This window comes from Herpailurus yagouaroundi, unplaced genomic scaffold (assembly GCF_014898765.1).
Source record: "Herpailurus yagouaroundi ecotype Mexico unplaced genomic scaffold, PumYag 195, whole genome shotgun sequence".
NCBI lineage: Eukaryota > Metazoa > Chordata > Mammalia > Carnivora > Felidae > Herpailurus > Herpailurus yagouaroundi.
The window spans coordinates 7127093-7153348 of record NW_024412426.1 but is presented as its reverse complement, the minus strand read 5'-3'; the positions used below and the strand labels follow the sequence as shown (position 1 = coordinate 7153348).

Sequence of the window (26256 nt, the reverse complement as noted above, 5' to 3'; positions counted from 1 at the left end):
TTTTTAATAAAAATAAAAATAACTTAAACATTTTTTAATGTTTATTTTTGAGAGAGAAAGAGAGAGGCCGACCGGGGGAGGGGCAGAGAAAGAGGGAAACACAGAATCTGAAGCAGGCTCCAGGCTCCGAGCTGTCAGCACAGAGCCTGACCCAGGGTCCAAACCCACGAACTGCAAAATCATGACCTGAGCTGAAGTCGGACACTCAACCAACTGAGCCACCCAGGTGCCCCAGTTATAAAAAATCACTTTAAGACACACTAGTTTTATTTCTTTGCCATATTTGCTTGTCAGGAAAAAAAACTAATTTTTAGTGTTTGATCAACCTATTTTGAATGTCAAAAACAATGCTAGGTGGGATTTAACCAATTCACAGGAAGTAATATTAAGATTGTGTCAAAAAGCATAGTTTGGTTGTAAATTCCATGCTACGTTTATGTATACAAGCCTATTTTCACATAATAACTAAGAATTTGCTAATATAATTTAATTAGAAGCCTTTTATAATCTAAAAACTCTGCTTTCAAGTATGTGCCCAAGGCATTGGAATATTTTGCTACACAGCACAGAATAGGTTCTTCATTGGATCACTGGATAAAAAATGTTTTCCCCCAAATCTTTCAGGTGCTATAACACACATAAATCTGATTTTTCAGTAGAGGAAATGCAATTCATTCTTCACATCCACAGTGAAATGAAGACTCTATCAAAAGATACTCCATTTTGAAATTAAATGGGTTCCTTTTTTTAGACAGAGACTTTAACAAAGTTTATGTTCACTTAATATTTAATAATATTATGCTAATTCCTTTGTAGGCTTTATAAAATCAAATTTAAAAAGAAACAGTTAAGTTTCTAAGCTTAAGTTTTTATCAGATAGGTTTTGTTTTTGTTTTTAGTTTTATTTATCTAGTTTGAGAGGGGCGGGGGAGGAGGGGCTGGAGACAGGGAGAGAGAGAATCCCAAGCAGGCTCTGAGCTGTCAGGACAGAGCTCAACGCAGGGCTTGATCCCACAAACTGTGAGATCATGACCTGAGCCAAAATCAAGAGCTGGACACTTAATAGGCTGAGTCACTCAGGCCCCCTCATCAGATACTTTTTTTTTTTTTTTTTTTTTTTAATGAAATACAGAATTAAGGAGAGTGTGGAAAATCTTATTCTAGAAGTGACCATTATTCTAATTCAGAGTCAATAACCATTTCAGATCTGCCTTAAAGAAATGCAACCATTACTTTTATTCTGATTTATGAGTTCTAAGGGCAACTATTAACTAAATTATAAAAAAGGCACAATGATATGGTTTAAGATCTTACTGTTTCTATTATAGGTCAGAATACAGATTTTAATAAGCACTTGTATTGTCCCTCTATAATTATCTTTAAGTTTAATTTAAATTAAACTTAAATTATCTTTTAAAGATTTTAGAACTTCCTATCCCCTCAATATTAATAGACTTAATAATATATAATTTTACGAATGCCACTAAAACTAAAATTTATATATTTATTAATCTTTAGGAATCTATGAAAAGCTTTATTCCTGCTCAAATGTCATATGCTGTATGTTACAGGTATGGGCAATAGTCAACACTGTCATTAATTGCAAGTATGTTAACTGTTAATAATATAACTTTCAGAAGACTTTGGTCTAAAGAAGCTTTAAGGAATAAATATACATTAACTTACATGTTTACTAGGAGAGGTAGAAGATTCCAGTTCTTGTGAAAAAACCATTTCTTCAGTAAGTACACTATGATCTGGACTCCCTGACTGCTCCTGAACTATAGACTCGGAGGGTATATATCCAACAGCAGGACTGCCCAATTCTTCTGGAATAGAGCTTTCACTGTGGAGGTGAGAGTAAGAAGGTACTGGAGATTCTGCTTCACTTGCTATTTCTACAAAGAGAGAGTAAAACAAGAAAAAGACCACAGTCTTGGTCAAAAGAAATTTTCCACAGCTACACTTTGCATTTGCTTTTGCATAATTTCACCAATTGCATTTAGATACAATTTTAATCCCACCACTTAAGGAATCACATTACTGTAAAGTCTGTTAGTCTAAGTAAGAATTTTGGCTGACAGCAAACTGAAGAAGAGATCTGTAAACATATAATCAGCAATGACAGTGACTGACAACCTAACTGATTGGGAAGCTACAGAGCAATAACAACTCATATTCTCATATATGAGTGTAAATTGGTCCAACCACTTTGAAAAACAATGTGGCTGGCAATACTTGGAAAAGATGACAATACTCCATTATCTATCAATTCCACTCCTAGGTATACACCCTAGAGAAATCTTGCATATATACAGTAGGAGACATTTACACGGTTTAAAAAACACAAATATCTGCGGATAGTAAAATGAATAAATTGTGGTATATTTAGCCAATAACATGTAACATAGCAACAATAATGAATGAACTAGAGCTGCATGATCGATGGAGATATACAGTGAATTTCATTTAGTGCTTCCAGAATTTTTAGCACTATCCTGTCTCTGGAATTTCCTGTCCGTTATAACCCTTGCTCTTTCCAAGAAAACAAATATGTTTGACACTAAACAGAAAAACCTTGACATTATACTTGTATAATGTTAAGAATTTACATTGTTTTCCTTCTTTGTCTTTGTAGGTATAATGCCCCACAAGAATTAGATGATATCATATTTTGCATCAGTACTGCTAACATTTGATATACTCAATTCTAAAAGTCTCATTTAAGATTCTGGGTCTGAAATCTGCAAAATAAGCTTATTTAACATAAGCAATACCTTGAATAACATGGGTTTGAACTGCACAAGTCCATTTATATGTGCATTTTTAAAAATAAATACAATTCAACTCAATACTATAAATGTATTTTCTCTTCCTTATGATTTTTTAAAACATTCTTTATCCTATTTTATTATAAGAATAATATGATACTGTAATATATTATGTACTATATAATACATATACATAATACGGGCTAATCAGCTATTTATGTTATCAGTAAGCCTTCTGGTTAGCAGTAAGGTATTGCTAAAGTTTTGGGGGAGTCAAAAGTTATACATGAATTTTTGACTGTGTGTGGGTTGGCATCCCTAATCCCTGTGTTGTTTAAGGGTCAACTCAATTTTTTCTTTTAGGTTACTTTACTTTATTAAACAGTTAAACTATTCATAGGCTATATTTGATGAAATTAAAATTGCATTAAAATTGCCTTTGGCTTATCACATTTACCCAATAACACTTTTTCCATGATTAAGGAGGCCAACAGTTCTAATAAATTAGAGAGTTGAACAGGAAAAAAACATTGCTCTAAGACAGCAGTTAAACATTTTGGTCTCAGGACATCTTTATACTCTGAAAAAATCATTGAAGACCACAAAAAGCTTTTTCTGTGGTTACAGATATGGTTATATCTATCAATATTAATCATGCTAGAAGTTAAAATGGAAAAAAAATTAAAATATTTAAAAACAGTAATAAATCTACATGTTAACATAAATGACATTTACTAAATTTTAAAATAACTACATTTTTCCAAAAAAGGGCTTAGTTGAAAGGAGAGGGATTGTTTTACATTTTTTAAAATATCTGTAATGTCTGGCTTAACAGAAGGCAGCTGGAATCTCCTATCTGCTTCTGTCTGCAATCTGTGACTATCTGTTGTTTTGGCTGAAGCATATGCAGAAAATCTGGCCTCTCAAAGAATATATGTAATTAGAAAAGGGAAGAGTATTGTAACAGTCTGTACAGATAATTGTGGATATTCTTTTTTGATGCTACACTGAAATTTGACCATTGGTAGTTCCTTGTATTTTAGCTGGAATGTAGAATCTAAAACCATATCAATAAACTTTTTGTGATGTTACATTAAAATCCTTTGGTCAACTCTGTACTTTAAATGGGTTTTCTACCCATGCATGATTCTCTAAATCATCACTGGTCATTTGGAAAACACTGGTTCACTGAGTTCTGAAGATCTTCCCAATGGTGACACATTTTATTGCGCAATATGAAAAAATGACCCTGATTAGGATCATCACCCATCATATCAGGAAAGTCTTTTAAGTATTGGAAAGCTGTCCAGCTCAAGATGGGGAAAACAGCATTTCTAAAATCCTAAATTTTTGCTTGAAAGCTTAAATTTTATCACTGGCAATAAATGTAGCCCCTGTTTTCTCTGAACAAAGTGGCTTCATTTATTTCTGAGAAACTGCCAAATACACAAGTATGAATAACCAGTTTTTTAGACACTTAAGTAAAAATGGTACTCCATGAAAAAAAAAAAAAATGGCTGGTTCAGCTTGCAATTCAAACCACTGCATTATGTGCTTTTCTTCAAAGCCACCACCAACCTTCAGCACATGCAAGTGCTTCGTGCATATTTCCTATTTTGTCACACAAAGTATTAAAAAGATATGTACCCAAAGGTTGAGATTCAACAAAATTAGTATTCGTAAGTGCTTATTTCAGGGCATTCTTACATAAAACTGGCATGTTATCGTTAGTACAAAGTGGTGAAGAATACAAGGCTACTAAAAACACAGTTTGGTGCCCTGCCTTGATTCATGCTAAGACATCAGCAATTTTACTCACCCTTATTTTTGCTACATCAGCGTAATGTCAACACAGTAAAAAAGGCAAACAACATGATAGTATCATTATAAAAATAATTTTGACCCCCACGTCCTCTGAAAGGATCTTAGAGACTCTCCCAGAGTTTCCTGGGCCATATTTTAAGAACCACTGCTCTAGGATTCATACCTGGGAATGGAACCGCTGAATCGTAAAATACGTGTACCTCACTTTTATGATTTTATTGATTATTTTTAATGCCTCTTTTTTTCAACCTGTTTTCCAAACTAGGTTTAACAATTAATACACCAGCAGTTCCGTGCTCCACCTACATACCCACGGGCTTGATGGGTATTGTGAATGGGCTGAATGATGGTCCTGGAAAAGATATGTCCATGTCTTGACCCCCCGGACCTGTGAATGCAATTCTTTTTGGAAAAAAGGGTCCTTGCAGATGTAATTAAGGATCTCATGATGGGATCACCCTGAATTATCTGGGTAGGCCCTAAATCCACTGAAAGTTTCCTTATGAGACAAAAGAGGAGCAGACAGGCATGGAGAAGAGTGTGAGACTGGAGTTAGGCAGACACAAGAGATGCCGACAGCATAGCCACAAGCCGGAAGAAGGAAGGGAAGAGCTGTTCCCTGGATCCTTCAGAGGGAGCACAGCACTGCCAACACCTTGCTCCTATACTTCTGGCCCCCAGAAGTGAGAGAATAAAACTTTTTTTTAAGCTACTAAATTTGTGATCATTTGTTCCAGCAGCCCTAGGAAGGGAAGCAGTATTTCTTTATGATTTTTATGCCCTGATTACCAATACATGTGACATCTTTTCAGATGTTTATTGATGATTTGGAGTTCTTCATTGTGAATTATCTGCTCTTTCCCTTATTTTTAAAATGTGGTTGTTTTATTTTTGATTCACAGGAGCTGCTTGCATGTTTTTCTACTATTCCTTTGTCAGTCATATGTGTGGCAAATATCTTTTTTTATTTTGTTGTTTTACTTTCTCTATGGTGTATTAATGAATACAAATTCTTAATTTATTGAAATCAAAGGTATTGGTATTTCCCTTTGTGGTTTTGCTTTGTATAACCTATTAAAGAAATCTCTCCCTCCCCTTGATGTCATATAGATATTTTCTTCTATGGTCTAAAAGTGTCATAATTCTAATTTTCACATTTAAGCCTTTTTTTTTTTTTTAATTTTAAACCCTTCAGCTGGATCTTTCTATATTGTCAATGTAGGGATCCAATTTCATTTTTTCCTGCCCTCCAAATTTAGTGGAGAGTCCCTCCTTCCTTCACTGCTCTGCAAAGTTACCTGTGTCAGAAGTCAACTTTCCACATATGCATGGGTCTTTTTCTGGGCTGTTTCATGGTCTATTTGTGTATCTCTGTACAAATAATCCCGTTTTAATCATTATACTTTTACAAGTTTTGGTATCTGGTAATGTAAGTTCTCCATTTTGTGGTTCGTCTTTAGCAGTGTCTTTGCTTTTTGGTCCTTTGTTCTTTCATACACATTGTAAAACGAGCTTATCAAACCCTATGAAGAAATCTTGCTGAGTTTCTGATTTAAATTGCCTTGAATCTACAAATAAGTTCAGGCAGAATTAACATCTTTAATAACACTGAATCTGTGAGAATGGAAAAGCTTTCTATTTATTTTGGTCTTCTGTAATGTCTCCTAATAACATTCTAACGTTTTCTCCATAAAGATCTTACATATTTTTTGTTAAATTTATTCCTAGTACTTCATGTTTTTTTATTTCTATGATAAATGGCATCTCTTTTAAAAATTAATTTTTCGGGGCGCCTGGGTGGCGCAGTCGGTTAAGCGTCCGACTTCAACCAGGTCACGATCTCGCAGTCCGTGAGTTCAAGCCCCGCGTCGGGCTCTGGGCTGATGGCTCAGAGCCTGGAGCCTGTTTCCGATTCTGTGTCTCCCTCTCTCTCTGCCCCTCCCCCGTTCATGCTCTGTCTCTCTCTGTCCCAAAAATAAAAAATAAAACGTTGAAAAAAAAAAATTAAAAAAAAAAATTAATTTTTCTGGGGGCTCCTGAGTGGCTCAGTCAGTGAAGCATCTGACTCTTGATTTCAGCTCAGGTCATGATCTCACAGTCGTTGGATTGAGCCCTGCATCAGGCTCTGCGCTGAGCGTGGAGCTTCCTTGGGATTCTTTCTCTCCCTTTCTCTCTGCCCCTCCCTCACTTGCACTCTGTCTCTCTCAAAATAAATAAACATTTTTTTAATTAGATTTTTCTAACCAATTTCTGCTGGTCTATAGACGTGTAACTGAATTTTGTTTATGAACTTAGCAACCATGCTAGATTCACTTGTTAAATGCTGGATTTTCTATAAGAATAAGTTTTGCTTCTTCCTTTCACTGCTTAGGTGAAATAAAAGCATCTTTATCTTCTTTCCAAATTTAAAGGGAAAGTTTTCTATGTTTTATCACTAACAGCAGTATCTTGTAGTAGGTTTGGTTTTTCATTTTTGTTCATAGATATCCTAGATCACATAAAGAAAGCTCCCTTCTATTGATACTTTGACCTGAAATTTGTTTTATTAGAAATGCTTTTTGGATTTTATCAAGTACCTTTTCCAAATCCATTCAGATGTCATGTAATTTTTCTCCTTTGATCCATTTAAGTTATCTGCCCTGTTGATTTTTTAGGATGTGTTAAACCCCACTTGGTCGTGGAATAGCCCACTTCCATTTCACAGAATTCACCCATTTCTTCTCAGTTCTCAGATATGTTAGCATAAAGTCATTCACAACAGTCTCATAATTCCAAGGTCTGTGGCATTTGCAGTTATATCGCATTCTTCACATTTAATCATTCACCTTTTTTAAAAATAATGAGGTCAATCTTTTGGTTACATTAGGCTTGGGTTTGCAGAGTGAATGGAGTTAACATTTATTACCTTTCTGTTCTGTTCTCTGGTCCTCAATTTCTTTCTTCGGAGTTTTAGGTTTTATTAATTCTTTGTCCCAGGCAGCCAAAGCTTGTTTCTCCATTTGACGAATTTCTGCTTCCTCTGCATCCAAACGTCGCTTCCACTCCAGCAGCTCCTCTGCGTGTTGTCGCCGTTGCATTAGTTTCTGCTCTCGCTTTGTCAGAAACCTACGGTCACACCATGAGGGACGGTCAGAGAACAAATCTACAGGCAGAAAGCACTTAGAGCTCTATACCACTCACTGCCTTCGCAACAAGCTGCGTAAAAACAACACACTCATACTACTCCTTTGAAAAAGCCTTGAAGTAACAGAAGCTTTGGTGAATCATTCAGAAAAGGAGAGAATTTATGTTTTACTTCTAATTGTTCGGAAAGATTAGCAAAGGAAAAATGGTGGCAAATTCAGAAAAGAAAATCTTCAGAATTTCTGGACAACCAGGACTGATAGTCCTGAAATTACATATTCACTTCTCATAGGTGATTCTTTTTCATAACAGATGAAGAACCTATTCTGAAGGCTCAGACCAGAAAACACACAAAACCAAAACAACAAAGACCAAAACAACAACAAAAAACAAATCTCAAAGCCCCCAAACAAGCAAGCAAACAAAAAAAACGTGTCCATGTCCCTTTTTGACTTTTATTTTCAAATTCAGTCTGGTTTTATTTCAGGTTATCACTCACTATACCCCTCTTTGGTTCCTATTGCCTAAGAGATGCAAAGTCGGGTGATAATTATGGAGAGAACACAGCACCACAGTCAGATGCCTTATGCATATAAACATAACTTTATTTACTTGAGTAAAAGGATGCACCAAATGCCTCAAATTTCTCAATTTAACCTGATCTCTGAAATTCAATAGCTCGATATATCTTAGCTCCAAAGGATTTAGAGAAATTTCTGATTTAGGAAAAGTTATCTGAGTAGTTTAAAAAGCTACTATTAAACTCTCCTCAAATGTAGATGCCACAGCCAAATAAAAGGTGGGCTGCTCATGTTATTGGTGTTAGATCTGTATTGGGAGCTAATCAACAAAAATGCGTTCACACATCCAACGAACACTTAATAAAAATCACAAAAACTGTCATTCCGCTTCTTGAACAATCAGCATGTCAAATTAATGTGGAAACAAAAAGGTACCATCTATGGGACATTTGACAAGAAGGCTCCAGGCTGTTATGAAAAAAAAGAAAAAGAAAAAAAGCAAACAAAACAAACAAAAAGAACAGAGCATGCTCTATCAAAGAGTGCACTGAAAAAGGTGCAAAGTTACCTGACCAACTGGTTGTAGATATACAGCTGGAATTTGGGATGAAGGTTGGGAAAACAGACACTGAGAGAGGCCCAGTGGTGAGACGTAAAGACAGAGAAGAAGTAGTGAACAGGAGAGCAGTGTCTACAAAATAAGGAGGCAGATTTTAAAACCAAGGGACCAAGAGGCAGAAGAGTGAGAAAGGGAAAGCATAAGAGCTGAGCGGAGAACTTTTAATATGCTTCCTGAATAACATTATAAGCTACTCCGTCAAAGCAAGTGTTATACTCTGTGTGACATATAAAACATGTACTATTATAGATCTTACCAGTGATTTCTGAATAAACATGCCTTTCTCCTCAGATGTTGCTTAACCATTACTTATAGTTTCAGGTAAATTTGCTTGTTTGTGAGTAAAGTACAGTGTGGAGCTAAGTAAGTTTTCCCGTAAGCTTTAACACAGAGTACAACTACTATGGCTGTGAACCTAGTACATCAGCAATTATACAAACATATGTAACCCTGAGCAAATGATTTTTGTATCTGTACCTTGTCATCTATTTTAAGATTAAAATTAAATAAATAAAAACCACTGCATTTGCCTTATTTGACCTTACCATCATGATCTAGCTTGAAAATAATTTGGAAATTAAATTTATAGTAAAAATGTCTTATTCACCTCTCCCACATAAAACTTACTGCTCACAGGACCTACTGGAGGTATCGTGCTTTATATTTAACAAAGGCCCACTTTAATAAGATTGAAATACCATATCCATTCTATAAAATATGAGGATGCATAATTAAGAATAACGTAAGCTTGTTGCAATAAATACTCCCAGCAGCAAAAAATAAATAAAAAATAAATCATGCTGTGGACAGCTCAATCATAAAGTTAAAGGTAAGAAGAAAATTTCATGTGTTAGAGTTATAAAAGTAGAACAAACCCACTAGTTTCTCTTCTTTACTATTTAAATAGTAAATAAATCATATATATATATATATATATATATATATATATTCGAAAGGATAACTAAATCTAGTAATAGTTTGAAAGGTTAATTCTCTTTGACAGAGCATGCTCCTGTTCACATGCAGACAACAATAACCTGTAGATCAAGGCAACGCTTTTTGCCTTGGAAGGGCAAGGAATAATATCAGTATGTCACAGAAGTGAGAAAATCTAGGTATAAATCCAGCCGCTCATTTGGATTTTAAAAGTATGCAGAATCTTGCTTACACATGTATCTTTAGATAACAGACTATTTCAATGTCTGTTCCCCACATACAACTTAATATTTCTCCTCCCCTTCATATACTTATATATGTATATATATATACACACACACATACATACACATTCGTATCTGGATTGCCTGGATTTTCTGCACTGAAGTTCAAGGAAAAACAATTTTGTCAAATTTTAGTAAGACACTGCAATCTTCCTTGCCATTCTTTATGAATTTATAATAAACTTATTTTGATGCTAATTATCAAAATATGGAAAAACAAATTACTCAGCAAATGGTCCAAAAAATCTATTCATAATATTCAAATATCACCCACCCTCTTAAGTACATAACTGCTAAATGCATGCATGACCTAGTATAAAAAGTAGAATGATATTGAAACATGTAAAATAAACTGTAAAAAAGATACAATTTAAATTTGTCTAACCCAATATAGAGAATAACAATTTTCTCTATTAGAACAAGTACTGACCATTTATTTTTCATTTATAAGGATTAAGCATATTCAAAAGCTCTAGGTTGGGAATGAACAACAACAAAAAAATAGCTAATAGAAAACGAGAAGAAAATAGTTTAAGATGCAGTATGAGAAAAGTTTAACGTAAAGTTAAAACTTCTTCCCAGAAACACATGTTCTTGATTTAATATGTGTATTCTAGAAGTAGTGTCCTTTACAAGTTAAATAAAATAAAGTTGAAATAAAAAAATGCAGTACTTCACACTACAGTTAACAATCCTCCAAGATGCTGCACAAATAAGAAAGAAATTTGTAAATGATGGAGACATAAATGCCTACTAATAGAAAATGCTGCTAATACGCGTTATGGTTGGTGTCAAGGCATCCCGCAGCAAGGATGCTTAACAGAACACTGGACTGGGGACAATTAGATACAAAATAGATTTAATCTAGTATGTAAATCATTATGTTCTTATTTAATCTTAAGAAATTCATGAGTAATTAGTTCTCTTTTAAAGTCATACTTTCACACTCTAAACTCTACACATATACAGATAAACAGCCACTGAGCACTCTTCCAATTTAAACAAATCCTATTTATTTAGAAGGGTCAATTTCTACAGAGATAACTCTAAGTCATCACTGTAGTTTTTCTTTTTTTTTTAAGCTAGGAGGTTGAAAGCAGATATGCTAACTTAACTCAACGTTAACTCTGGCTGGCTGGAATCCAGAAAGCAGGGTCTGAGTTCTAGCCCTGCCACTATGCAACGTGTGAGATGTGGGATGAATCACTTATGTCCATGGCCCCAATTTCTTCCTGTGAAACCAAAGGACTATACTAGATGACGTCCCTAAGAGACCTTTTAGTTCCAGCAGTTTACAACTCTTTCTCCAAGTACCTCACATTTTTTTAAATACCTCAACATACTGCTACCTCAACATACTGCTAGATCATGTGACATAAATGAGAAGCTTTTTTCCCACTGAGCTAATATAATTGTAGATTATGTTCCAACATATTATAAAACCATGCTATAATTTGAAAGAGTAAAATTACAATGTAAATTTTAAATGAAATTGTGAGTTGTAAAATCATTTGACTCTGAAAAATATTAAATAAAACAAACAAAAATGTAATACTTTAAATCATTTTAAAATTGTTTCTGGACCAAAAATTAATTCTATATTGTAAATACGTAAAAATGAAACACAGTGTTTTAAATTTTAAAATGAATTAATTCTTCTAGTCTTTAAGCATTTTTAATGATATGAGGAATATGAGGATATGGATAGTACTGACAAAAGAAAATGAAGTCTTGTATTTTTTCTCAAGCAAAATTTATTCTATTACTTAAAAGTGTCTAATAATTTGCATATACTTAAATAAACAAAATGCAGGTATATTATTCCTAACCTAGAAAGTAAAGAAAATTATCAGACTATCAGGATTCATTCAGTCTAGAACCTTCTCCAAGAAAATTCTATTTCTAATTTAAGGCAATGATATTTAACACACTTTATTTTTTATTTTTTAACGTTTATTTATTTTTGAGACAGAGAGAGACAGAGCATGAACAGGGGAGGGGCAGAGAGAGAGGGAGACACAGAATCTGAAACGGGCTCCAGGCTCTGAGCTGTTAGCACAGAGCCCGACACGGGGCTCGAACTCACAGACTGTGAGATCATGACCTGAGCTGAAGTCGGACGCTTAACCGACCAAGCCACCCAGGCGCCCCAACACACTTTTTAAAATTCTAATGAAAATGTCTTCTTTAATGGAATATCAAAAGTCTTCCCTTGCAAATCCTTAATTTTTTTTATTTTTTTTAATTTAAAAAAAAATTTAATGTTTATTTATTTTTGAGAGAGAGAGAGAGACAAAGTGCGAACAGGGGAGGGGCAGAGAGAGAGGGAGACACACAATCTGAAGCAGGCTCCAGGCCCTGAGCTGTCAGCACAGAGCCCGACATGGGGCTCAAACTCACAAACCATGAGATCATGACCTGAGCCGAAGTCAGACACTTAACCCACTGAGCCACCCAGGCGCCCCGCAAATCCTTAACTTTTTAACTCAGTAGATTAATGGTGAAGATTTTAATATTTATCGGACACTACCACAAATATTTTTAGACACATCTATGTCATACAATATTTATCTGTTTAACTTTATGATTATTTAAAACCAAGTAAGTTAATTTGCTCCTTTAATGGTTTCTAAGCTAACTGGGAATATTTTTAAATATTTAAAATGAATGTTTCAGAAGTTCTCACTTCATTTTTTGCTAACTTGGTCTGCAATGATCAAACCAAAATATAACTATATGTTTGTGGGATTTTTTTCACTTCTTCTTATGCTATTAAAGTACTTACTTATTCAAAAGTATATTTAACTCAGAACACTCACCCATGAAAATTGCTTTGATATATTTTTTCAGTAGAAATTTCTTCCTCTGAATTTCTGAGCAATTAATCTATATACACTTCTCTAAAGGAACCAACATTTGTTTCTTCCACCTAGACCATATACTCTTTAAGGTCCAGGTTTCTGTTTGATTCACCTTCGTATCTCTCAGACCTAGCACACTCATACATTCCCCAATAAATAATTGCTAAAAATAAGTATATATTTAGTAAATAATATAAAAGAATAGTTGCTATTAAATGAAAGAGAAAATGTACTGTATCCTATTTTAACACTTGAAGATAAACCCATTCTTTCTGTTTTATTTGCTCAGTAAAAAATTTCCCTGAAATGGAATTGGCAAATTAACAGAAGAAGTCAACTGCATTGTGTTTTCTTCATGAATATATGTTTCAGGATTACAGGCAATGCACTTATATTGTAAACAATGCCCCTCACAATGATAACCAAAACTCAGATTTCACTTGCAACAGTACCAAAAAGACTGAGGGCTATTCACTCTGTGGCTCCTGAAACATATATTATTACAAATCTTTTTCACAACTTAAATTTCTTTTGCTTTTCACTACACTGAGAAATGGAAATTATTTATATAATGTCAGATCAATAAAAAGGTCGGGAAAAGCCATAAATTAGACATACAAGTTTTAACAAAGGCATTGCTGTCTCAATGACACATTAAAGAAGGAAATCTTTCACGATAGCCGAGAACAGTTTAATTGCTTTAGAGAAATATCTGTCATAGAATCAGAGGGTTAACAATAAGCAATAGTATATAGTGAAAAAGTTCTTCTCAATAGTTAGCTAAACTTACTGAGGGAGGAATACTTTTTGACAGGTGTTTTATATCAATAAAATAGTAATCTCTTGGGAGACTGCCTTTGCAAATCTACAGAACAAATAATAGTGCCTAGCAGCAAAGGCTCAAATGATTTTGTTGAGTATAAAATGAACTCATTCTATTTAATGGCATTTCTACTGACATTCCAATATTGTTGGGGTGCCTGGGTGGCTCAATATTGTTAAAAGAGATCTCATGATAAAGTTCTGGTGATCTGGATGGTATATAAAAACCAGTTTTCACATTATTTTGTTCTAGAGATCAAAAAGCATTGCATAACAATAATCTTCCTTTATAGGGCATCGCTATTTTTGAAAAATACTCCAGTTCATCCCCAAATTTTGGCACCATCATTAAACATTAAAACTAATTCCTTTGCCACCGCTGTCCTTACCTCATCCTACCCACAAACACAACCGCACTGCTTCAAACACACATCAAGTCACTGAATCTTTCGAGGCCTATTTCTTTGAATTTCTCAAATGGTTCCTGCAGCAGTTGACAAAGGTAGAACAATAACACAAAACTTCTATGTGTTTAATATTTTGGATTCTGAGAAAATAATTAATAAAACTTGGAACAAAATCAATAAGTTCAACCTTGAATTTGTTATTTAGAATTTTTAAAGCTTTAACCAAATCTGAAATAAGCAGCTACATGAACTAACTCATCTCATAAACAGACTAGGATTAGCAGTTTCTTCTTCTATGTGATCAAAATTATCAGAATATTATTCATAAAGACCAGCAATGAGTATCTTACTAATATAGTGAGCAAGGGATCAATGAAGAAATTATTCCTGAAGCTGGCTTTCCTCCAACATTTACCAAAGACATTTGGAGGTATATATAAAATGTCAGATCAGCTATAATATAAAAATTCACGAGACTGATAATTCTGAATTCAAAAATCTCTGAAGTAAAACAGTATGCCTATACAGGCCTTGGGAAATTTTATTAGGAAAGAAAGAAAGCATCTTTAGTCTACATTTCAATAAATTCCTATATTGTTTAAAAAGCCTTATTTAGACTATCCCATGGAATTATCCAAAAGGAATACTTACACATTTGTAAATATTTGGTTTCACCTCTTTTTATTTATTTTAAAAATGTGTATTTATTTTTTAAACTTATCTTCATAACCAACTTAGGTATTTTAAAGTTATGAAATACAATTTAACTAAGCAATAGGTGCCAACATATAACACTACACCTATGGTAATCAGGTTTGATTTACAACTGTCTGACTATTCAAAAGCTACTTAACTCATAGGTTGATATCACATATAAATACAGAGCATTATTAAATTTGGTGATGTGTGGTACACTGACAAAAGATATCAATACAACTTAAGTTCAATCTGTGGTTCAAACTGTTAACAAAATAAAATAAAGGTCAAACGTTTTAATGGGTCTGTCTTTCGTATTTAAAGAAGGTAGAAATTGTTATAAAGTCAAGGATAGGGTCCACAAACAGCAACTTGACAAGCATATTTAATTACACCCAGAAGAGTAGACTCTCACATACATGTAACTTCATATGGTCAATGTCAACACACAACTGAGCTACATTTAAGTAGAAGTAGCGTTCTTTAAAAGAGCTTCTAAAAAAATAATACTTAGTAATGTTTTAGAAGAATGGTAGACTGCCAAAGCATTCAACATCCCAGGAGAATTTCAGTTTTTCTGGTTTCAACTGAACAATCCACACCTACTCACAGGTTAAAATTTCTATCTGACCTAAGCCCGGAGTGGTCAGTGAGCCACAGCATGAGATCTCAGGATACACCATTAACTGCTTCCCTAAGTCAGTAGACACATCCACCGATTTCAGAGAAGTATAAATTTCCCACTTATTTTTAGCTTTCAATGAAAGAAAGATGGAAACATTGTCATGGGTATATGTGCAATCACTATGCTGGTTTTTATTATTTTTTTTAATTCTTTTTTAATGTTTATTTATTTTTGACAGAGAGAGAGAGACGGAGCATGAGCAGGGGAGGGGCAGAGACAGAGGGAGACACAGAACCTGAAACAGGCTCCAGGCTCTGAGCTGTCAGCCCAGAGCCCGACGCGGGGCTCACACTCAGACCGCGAGATCATGACCTGAGCCGAAGTCGGACGCTCAACCGACTGAGCCACCCAGGCGCCCCACTATGCTGGTTTTTAAAATAAGAAATCTGACTGTATTAAAAACAAGAAAATTTGTTTTATAATAAGATCTATAGTCAACTGACTTCTAGGTTGATTTAATAATTTGCTAAAATGCTACTGAATTCATAAAATATTATGTTTTATCAACCTAATCTAATGAGGTACATTAAAGACATTTGTTGCTATCATTTTCAATGTGAACAGGAGATATTTATAAAAATGAATTACTTTTCATCCATGCGGCTTCTCATTTTTTTCAGTTTCTGCATAATGCTGCTAGTTTCACTGCTGGAGATTGAAATGGGGGAAGGACTGCGGGTCTCCAAGTCAGTTGGACCAGGACTGGTTGCCTTATTATCCTTTGTATCATCGTCACTATGAGAGTCCTGTAAACAAAGGAGGGTAAAGTTTTACAATTTTACTGGAATTTAAGATCTCAAAGTGATCTTAAACACTGTTATTTCAAAATTATGTTTATCAAAATCATATTTATAAGAAAGTAGAAATAAAAGAATTACTTAAAAGACAAGATTATATCACATATTTGAAAATGGCTAAAATATAGATTTTGTTATGTATATCTTACATATATTTATATATAATCACAAAGTGTAATAATTTCTTATAAGATGTGAAAAAAATCCAAAATCTTCTGTTGCTAGCAAACTAGTACCTGTCCTAACTTCTTTTATTTATTTTTTAATTTTTTAATGTTTATTTTTGACAGAGACAGAGACAGAGCATGACTGGGGTGGGGCGGTGGAGGGAGGGGAGGGTGGGGGGGGTAATGCTGAGAGAGAGACACACACACAGAATCAGAAGCAGGCTCCAGGCTCTGAGCTGTCAGCACAGAGCCTGACCCAGGGCTCAAACCCATGAAGCGCGAGATCATGACCTGAGCCAAAGTCAGACATTTAACCAACTGAGCCACCTAGGCGCCCCTGTCCTAATTTCTTTTAAATTGAACCACTCAAAAGAAATACAAAACTACAGACACTGTAACGTTTATACGTACAGACAAAAGAATGAAGAGCAGGGCGCCTGGGTGGCTCAGTCGGTTGAGCGTCCAACTTCAGCTCAGGTCATGATCTTGCAGTTTGTGAGTTCAAGCCCCGCATCAGGCTCTGTGCTGACAGCTCAGATTGTGTGAGCTTCCGATTGTGTGCCTCCCTCTCTCTCTGCCTCTCCCCCACTTGCACTCTGTCTCTCTCTCAAAAATAAACAAACACTAAAAAACTTTTTTAAAAAAGAATGAAGGGAATGAATAATTAATTTTAATAATACTGAGGGATGGATCTTTTTTCTTTTCATTTCTAACGAAAAAAGCAGTATTTTCTCAACTTAAAAATTACAGTGAAAGGATTTAGAACAATTGGGCTTTTTAAAAAAAGTGTATTTATTCTGAGAGGGAGAGAGAGAGAGTGCATGAGCAAGTGGGGGAGGGCCAGAGAGAGAGGGAAAGAGAGAGAATCCCAAGCAGCCGCTGTGCTGTGAGTGCAGATTTCAACGAGGAACTTGATCCCACAAACCCTGAGATCATGACCTGAACCAAAATCAAGAGTCGGATGCTCAATGGATTGAGCCATCCAGGCGTCCCTAGAGCTATTAGCTTGATACGTTATTTCTCATGAACAAAAAGTAACTTTATATGCTTAAGTAAGTCTTTCCCACAAATACTCATTTATGTTCATAACTTTTCAGGAAGATGAGTAGGGACAATCATGGCTGTTTTTATTCTGTGAACAATACACACAGCAGAATAAGGTGTGCTGAATGGAGCGAGATGAAGAGGGCTTCTAACACAGGAGGGTGGCCTGTGTGCCAAGTCCGAGCCCAAGTGGAACAATGCGGATGTCCATATGGAAGCAGTCCTACATGGCATGTCACAAGCCCAAACAGAGTGAGGTGGCATTCCCACAGAGAACAGAGTGCAAAGAGGGTAAGGAGAGAACAGAGAAAGGGCAAGGAGATTGGGGCGGGGGGGCGGGGCGGACAGCTTGACTTGGGAGTCAGGTTCCAGGGGCGGCGAGAAGGCTATCGACATGAGGAAAGGGGTGGAGGTTATGGAGACGGGTTACACAGAAGAATGATCAAATAATTATCTATATTAAGGAAAATGTTAACCAGCTGTCTGTCAGAGAAGGAAGTTTCAGAAGAGAGAAAACTAGAATGGAACCTTATGGTGCTGGATTAGAAATCGAAGGATCAGCATGAACTCATTATATATATATATGTGTGTATATATATATGTATATATATATGTACGTATACATATGTATATATACATACACATATATATATAACATGTATGTGTACATACAGAAATATACATGTAAAATGTATATTTTTATTATATCTACATAAAACTATATATTCGCTAGATTTCTTGCTTTTAGGAGGCCAAAACCTGAATAGCAATGAGCATGCCTACTGGTTTTTAAAGAACTTTCCTCCTTGGACAAACAGCTGATTCCAAGTCTGGGGCACGGAAGGTACAAAACGACCTGGAGACATCTTGTTGCAGGAAACATGGAAGTGCTCAAAGACTGACTGGGACATGTCACAAGGACAGAGAAACTGGAAAAGAAACTTGAAATAGTCTGATTTGGGGCAAAGTGAGCATCAAAACAAATGACAGTAACAGATTCACCTTTGAGTAAAGGAGGAATCTGTCAGTCCATACTGATACAAATAAAATAATAAGTTTAATGAAAAACAAGAATTTATGTAGTCTCAAAGTAACTCATGCAGGGGAGACTGAGTGGCTCAGTTGGTTGAGTGCCAACCTCGGCTCAGGTAATGATCTCACAGTTTTTGAGTTCAGGCCCCACATCGGGCTCTGGGCTGACAGCTCAGAGCCTGGAGCCTGCTTCAGACTCTGTGTGTGTGAGTCTCTCTCTCTCTGCCCTTCCCCCACTCACACTCTGTCTCTCTCTCTCAAAAATAAACATAAAAAATTTTTTTAATATATTTAATAAAAATTAAAAAATAACTCATGCAAAGTATTTATTAACTATAAAGAGAAAGAAAGTAACTTTATAGTAGAGTCTGATAGCCACCACCTTAATCAAGTGATCAAGTCAAGTCAACATCATCAGTAATGGGATAAATCAAAATCAGACACCAACTGACTGAATGCAAGGAGAACACAGCATCATGTCTGTGATATTCCAGCCAAAGAAAGATGCACAACCTGAACCTAATTGTGAGGAAGTATCAGACAAATCCAAGTTGAGAAACATGCTACAAAATAACTGGCATGTGATCTTCCAAAGTGTGAAGGTTATAAGAGTCAAGTAACTTTTCCAGACTAAGGAGACAACATAGACATGAGAACTTAATGCAATATGTGATTCTGAACTTACCTTTATTTTTTTTTTAATTTTTTTTTTAACCTTTATTTATTTTTGAGACAGAGAGAGACAGAGCATGAATGGGGGAGGGGCAGAGAGAGAGGGAGACACAGAATCGGAAGCAGGCTCCAGGCTCCGAGCCATCAGCCCAGAGCCTGACGTGGGGCTCCAACCCACGGACCGCGAGATCGTGACCTGAGCTGAAGTCGGACGCTTAACTGACTGAGCCACCCAGGCGCCCCTGAACTTACCTTTTTTTTTTTTTTTAATATATGAAATTTATTGTCAAATTGGTTTCCATACAACACCCAGTGCTCATCCCAAAAGGTGCCCTCCTCAATACCCATCACCCACCCTCCCCCCCTCCCACCCCCCATCAACCCTCAGTTTGTTCTCAGTTTTTAACAGTCTCTTATGCTTTGGCTCTCTCCCACTCTAACTGAACTTACCTTTTGATATAAAGCACATTATTGTGACAGTTGGAGAACTGTCATACTTTCAACTCAGGAAGACAGAGTTCTTTGTACTGTGTTTGAAATTTTCTATAAATTTGGGGTTGTTTCAAAATTTAAGGTGTATTTTAAAAATCAAAGCAGAAAATACAAGAGACTTTATTTAACTATTTATAAACTATATAACTGTTTATATATACATAAAACATATATATAAATATAAATATATATAAATGTATAAAATATATAACTATTTATACAGCTATAAGTCTGGGTTCTCCAACACTATATTGACATCTCACAGTATCTCAGAATAGATCCACATTTTGCTTTTGTCTGAATACCTCCTTTCACTCCTGTATCATTGTATTAACATAGGATAGCTAACATAAGTAAAATGAGCAAAAATAATCTCTCTCATTAATTCTGAGGAATATATTTGGATTGATAAGCAAAAGCAAGGTACTCTGTTCAAACTGAGTTTATGAATGGAAAACATTTTTCAACTATTATATGAACCATGTGTCCCTTTCAAAACTTGAATACTCCATGGGAAAAAAATTAAAACTGTCATTATATATAAGGGCGCAGACATAGAACTTTATTCCAGTACCTTATGGTATCACAGTGCTAGAAGGAACATGTCCATCATATGAGAAACTGAGGCAGGGTTAGGGATTATTAGCAAGCAACATGAGACAGAAAACAAATAGTAATTTTATGTAATTTACCAATTTATTCTCCCCTGCTGACTTCAGCTTCTCCTGTAATTTCATGGTGGTCTGTCGGATCCTCTCTATCTCCTCCTGCTGTTTAAGAATTAGTTGTCTTTCCTTTCGAGCTGCCTTATTGGCTTCTTGAAGACGTTTAATTTCCGCCTAAGGTTTTAAAGAGTTAGGAGAGGGATTGAGATTTGGAGGACACAAGTCCACAGTAATATTTTAAGAAAGCCCAATCATCACATATATCAAAAATAAAAACATACAGTATTTCAAGATAAAAGTAATAATATTGAAAAAATTTTAAATCGTGAAGGAGGAAAAAAAAGAGTCAGATAACCCCATAACATGCTAAAATAACTGAACATTATCCCTTAATTTTAAATAACTATTACTACAACAGACTAATAATTTCCTGTCCTCCTTTTAATTTTTTTTAAATATTTATTTGTGGGAGAGAGAGAGGAAGACAAAGAGAGGAGAGAGAGAGACAAAGAGAGAGAGAGAGAAAGAGAGAGATGGAGCATGAGCAAAGGAGGGGCAGAGAAAGAGGGAGACCTAGAATCCAAAGCAAGCTCCAGGCTCTCAGCTGTCAGCACACAGCCCAACGCAGGGCTCAAACTCATGAACTGTGAGATCATGACCTGAGCCAAAGTCAGATGCTTAACCGACTGAGCCACCCAGGCACCCTCCTGTCCCCCTTTTAAACGTAAGATACCCTCCACATTTTTCCATACGGTCTTTACACTTGTTTAATAGTTGCATAACAGATAAAGTAGTTAATGGAACCATTATTCTACTGCTAAACTCGGGCCACTTGTAATTTTTTTATCATCCCAAAGAATGCTTTCATGCCATAACCGTTTCATACTATGGATTTAAGGAGAGATTCCAAAAGGTAGGAGAAACAAGTCAGAGAGGATGAATCATATTACGGCCCTCAAAATCATTTAAAGATTGCTTTCAAAAAAGAACTGTCTCTACTTAAATGGCCACCAGAAACATTTAAGACTTCATTGCACCAAACTCTCCAACCAGGGTATTAAGTTTTCTGTTGGCCATTTAAAAAGTGGGCAAAAGGTGATTCACTTCACTGTTAATAATAGTTAAAATTTAAGAGATTGTCATGGTTTTATCATAAATGTGTTTTAATCTGTGTTCCTGTCGCATAATAAAGACAGGAATAATTTGCAACTTATAATTTCTTTTAATCATATTTGATTTTTGGAAACACTGAACATGTAGAAAAGTGCATAAAAATATCTAATTTCTAAAATCTCATATTAATAACTGTTAATATTCTATCATATTTTACCATAGTCTTTATTTTGTGAAGCAATAAAACATTACAGATAAAATCAGTGTATGTCCTCTGCCCTAAGTCCTTACAGGTAATCACTACCATGGTATATATCCTTCCAACACATTCTTTTAAAATTCTTCCACAAATATTTACACTTACCTGCAAAAAAGATTACATTGTTTGGTTTATGTTTTTAAATATTTTAGAAATAATATCACATATTCATATTTTCAATCTTGCTTTATTTGCTAGCCATTACTTTTGATAGCTCTCTGTGTTGACTTATACCTAAATGCTGCATAACATTGGAGGCATGTAATATTTCATGTGTCCATTACCTCTATGTTTGGATAAAGTTGTTGTTTACTATTACAACAATGCTACAATGAAGAGGCTTACATTGTCTGTCTCCTTGGGCACATGTACGGATTTCTCTGGAGCTGAAGTTCTTGAACTAAGGTCCATGAACTCAACGTTTATTTATTTTTGGGACAGAGAGAGATAGAGCATGAACGGGGGAGGGGCAGAGAGAGAGGGAGACACAGAATCGGAAACAGGCTCCAAGCTCCGAGCCATCAGCCCAGAGCCCGATGCGGGGCTCGAACTCACGGACCGCGAGATCGTGACCTGGCTGAAGTCGGACGCTTATCCGACTGCGCCACCCAGGCGCCCCTGAGGTCCATGAACTCTAGAGGGTTCCCAAGGTCCTTTCAGGGGACTCTCAGGGTCAAACTCTGTTCATAATACTAAGACATTACTTGCCCTTGTTTACTCTTGCTCTCTCGTGAGCATACGATAACACTATGCATTTTAAAGAAAATAACTATATTTTCCAAAAAAAAAAAAAATTGTGAGAAGAGTAGTATTTAGATTTTTCCAAATCTCTTTAATTGTCTGGCTTGATTTTTTTTTTTTTTTAACATCATGCATTGGTCATTTGGAAAATGTCGGTTCAATCAGTTATGCAGATCTTCCTAATGTTGACGCATTTCATTATACGGTATCAAAAAATCACATTCTTTCTTATCACCACAGATCTCAAAAGTTCTTTAGTATTAGGTGGTGGATAGAAATTGTCCAAGATAATGACTTCTTTTTTTTCTTAAATTTTTTTTAATGTTTGTTTATTTTTGAGAGAGAGGCAGAGTGAGTACAGGGAAGGGCAGAGAGACAGGGAGACACAGAATCTGAAGCAGACTCTAGGCTCTGAGCTATCAGCCCAAAGCCCGACGTGGGGCTCGAACTCACAAGCTACAAGATCATGACCTGGGCCAAAGTGGGACACTTCACTGACTGAGCCACCCAGTTGCCCCCAAAATAATGACTTCTACTTGAAAGTCTGAATTTTGTCATCGCCAACAAATACTGTCACTGCTGCTTTCTCTAAAGTGACAGGCACACTTTGTTCATTTTTGAGAAAATGACTGGCAAATACCCAAATCTGAATAAACAGATTGCCTCTGAATAATTCTTTCAAGGAAAAATGATATTCCATAAAAAAAAAAAAAAAAGTAGCTAGTTTAGCTTGCAATTCAAACAACTACACAAACACCTTTCCTTGAGTTAATCACTGTCTTTTGGTATCTAACAAAAGTGCTTACTTTTGGGCTTCCTATTTCTGTCACACAGAGTACGGAAAATGAAGAATACTCAAATGTCAACACTGAGTAAAATTAGCAATTTTTACTACTGAAGACATACTCCAGTGAAACTAGCTTTTTTTTTTTTTTTTTTTTAGCTTCAAGCGTGAGGTGGTGAAAACTATGACGATTACTAGACAGTTTGGTGCCACTGCCCTGATTTGTGCTAAGGCACTAGCAGATTTACACCATTGTTTTTGTACCACTTAGCACAAATGTCGACACATGGAAAGGGTGAATTCATATCCCACTTTTGGGAAAATAGTTTTGACCTCCTTGATCCATGAAAGGGTATCAGGGACCTGAGAGTTCCATAGAGTACCTTTTGAAAAACTGCTATTATAGGTTAGGCCTGGGTTTCTGAACCAATTAATATATAAATTCACCCAATCCAAATCTAGAAGAGTGAAGAAACTGTCTGAAGGCGGTTCTTGGAGGAAAAGGTTTGCTCTTCTTTTCAGAATAAGCCATAAGGTTGTTCAAGCAAACTGCTCACTTTAAAATGGCTAATGGTATTAAGTGAAATACTCTTTAAAATGGTTATTCTAAGCTATGTGAATTTTATCTCAAAAAAAAAAAAAAAAGAACATAACATAGGAAAATATGTTCTCTCTTTTTTGGATACAGTTGTACAAAGATATGTGGCCAAATTGGTTATAGCCATCTCACTACCAGTCAAAATAATTCTTACTGATACAACCCTAATATGCTTACTTCAGCAGCACATATACTAAAATTGATACAACTGTAATAAATAACTTAGTACATACGTCTTTCCAAGCTGGTATTTTTATTTCTGTAGGGCAACTTTCCAGGAGTAGACAGTTGGTTCAGAGTATTTTTTGCACATTTACTTAAAAAACATTATGAAGTACTATAAACATGATATGTAGAAAAATTTGTCACTCAAACACCAACCACTGGGATTGAAAAGTTTGCCCATATATGTTTCAAATCTTTCTGTTTCAAAAATATATCATTATAGATAAAACTGAACACCCCAATCCCTTCTCCCATTCCCTCCCCAGGAATTTATCATTTTTATATGTACTTTTGTACATGTAAGAGTCCATACGTACAGGAGTGAGTCCGTAAAACATACATTTCTGATTCGTGACTTAAAAAATTTATAAGAATGGTATCATACTGTATGTATTCTTTTGCATCCTGCTTTTGTATAAAAGCCAATATTACGATTTTTGATAAAGATCTACTGCTACCACTATTCAACATGGTAGCCACAGTTACATGTAGCTATTTAAATTAAAATTAAATAATATTAAAATTTCAGTTTCTCAGTTGCACTAGCCATGTTTTAAATACTTAAAAATTACATGTGGTTAGTAGCTACTGTATCAGACAGCACAGATATAGAACATCAATGTCATTTCAGAAATCTCTATTGAACATTACTGAGATGTAATGCATTCGTTTTCCTGCAGTATTGTACTTTCTGGCAGGAACATGCTTCATTTTATCCATTCTCTTCATGAAAAAATTAAGCTGCTTCCATTTTCCTCTGTACGCATGTGAAAGCATTTCTAGGATTTATACCAAGACACAGAACTGCTGAGTCCTAGATTATATGTGCTATCAATATAACTAGATATAATGAAACCACTCTCAAAACGGTTACACCAGTCACCACTCTCACAGGTACACAGACCTGATGTGACAGAACTGGAGACTTAAGAGGCTTCCAATGCAGTATCTCCTTCAAAGCATTTGCCTTTCTAAAGCAGTATAGACAGAAGACTAAGGAGCCAGAAACCTCTCAATAGCAGTCTCTTATACTGGTAAAATAAGTTTACCTAACTTTCCACTGAAATGCCTAGGGGTTACAACCTAGGGTGAATGAAAAAGCAGAGGCCTAGTAGACTGAGGCCTACTAACTCTGCAACCCAACACTAGCCCAGCTCAGTCCCTGAACGGATTAAAGGGAATAGCTGAGCACTCTAACTGCAGGGCAGAGGGAAAAATAAGCCCTCTCTGTGAGAAGATAGCATCATTTGGAGCCTTTGCAGTTACTTACACATTGTCCAGCATTGAATAAAAATTTACTAGACATGCAAAGAAAAATAATCATATGATAATAGAAAATATAAAGAGAAAACAGTAGCACACACACACACATATGTCCAAAATCTAGTTAGCAGACAAGAAAGTTAAAATGACTATGAACAACGTGTTCAAAAAAATGTGGGAAAACATAGAGAAACTGATGAAAAGGTAAAATCTATTTAAAAAAAAAGAAGAAAATAGATGTTACAGAACTAAGAAAAATCACATGAAGAACTCATCAGCTGATTTAACAGAACACATGACAGGAGAGAAGATATAACTAATGAATTCAAAGACAGATCAATAGAAACTTTCCAAATTGAAGCATAGTGTTTTTTTATTTTATTGTTTCTAAAGAGGGTGATATAAAAAAACAGAGTAGAAGAGAGATGTGGTAAATGGTCAAAAGGTCTAACATATTTCTACTTGGAGACTCTGAAGAGAATGAGGGAGAGAGGGGGAGCAGAAGCAACACGTGAAGAGGTAATTTTCAAAAACTGAAATACAACAAACAACAAATTCAAGAAGCTCAGCAAATCATAAACAGTATAAAGAGAAAAGAAACCACACCTAAGCACATCTTAGTAAAACTAATGAAAAAATCTAAGACAAATTTTTAAAAATGTTTAAAGCAGTCTTTAAACAAACATTAAGACAGGGCGCCTGGGTGGCTCATTTGGCTAAGTGTCTGACTCTTGATCTCAGCTCAGGTCATGATTTCACAGTTCAGGGGATCAAGCCCTGTGTTGGGCTCTGTGCTGACAACGAGGAGCCTGCTTGGGATTCTCTCTTTCTCTCTCTCTCTCTCCCTGCCCCTTC

The 26256-nt window shown here is 35.5% G+C and overlaps 1 protein-coding gene and 1 long non-coding RNA gene across 5 annotated transcripts in view; one reads left to right on the top strand and one right to left on the bottom strand.

The window, feature by feature from the left end:
* CEP350 (centrosomal protein 350) overlaps nt 1-26256 on the bottom strand; it is a 155709-nt gene that overhangs the window by 37692 nt on the left and 91761 nt on the right. For 3 of the 4 annotated variants that reach the window (XM_040446480.1, XM_040446481.1, XM_040446482.1), the window contains exons 26-30: nt 20446-20592; nt 16138-16295; nt 8808-8930; nt 7501-7700; nt 1687-1898 (exon numbers count right to left, since the gene is read on the bottom strand). In XM_040446480.1, coding sequence (XP_040302414.1) covers nt 1687-1898; nt 7501-7700; nt 8808-8930; nt 16138-16295; nt 20446-20592 — 840 coding nt within the window. The remainder of the gene's footprint in view (nt 1-1686; nt 1899-7500; nt 7701-8807; nt 8931-16137; nt 16296-20445; nt 20593-26256) is intronic. The other variant, XM_040446483.1, reaches the window with a different exon arrangement.
* On the top strand, nt 22019-22612 carry LOC121011795 (uncharacterized). Its single transcript, XR_005781767.1, has 2 exons — nt 22019-22195; nt 22414-22612. It is a non-coding gene; the product is annotated as an uncharacterized LOC121011795 (long non-coding RNA).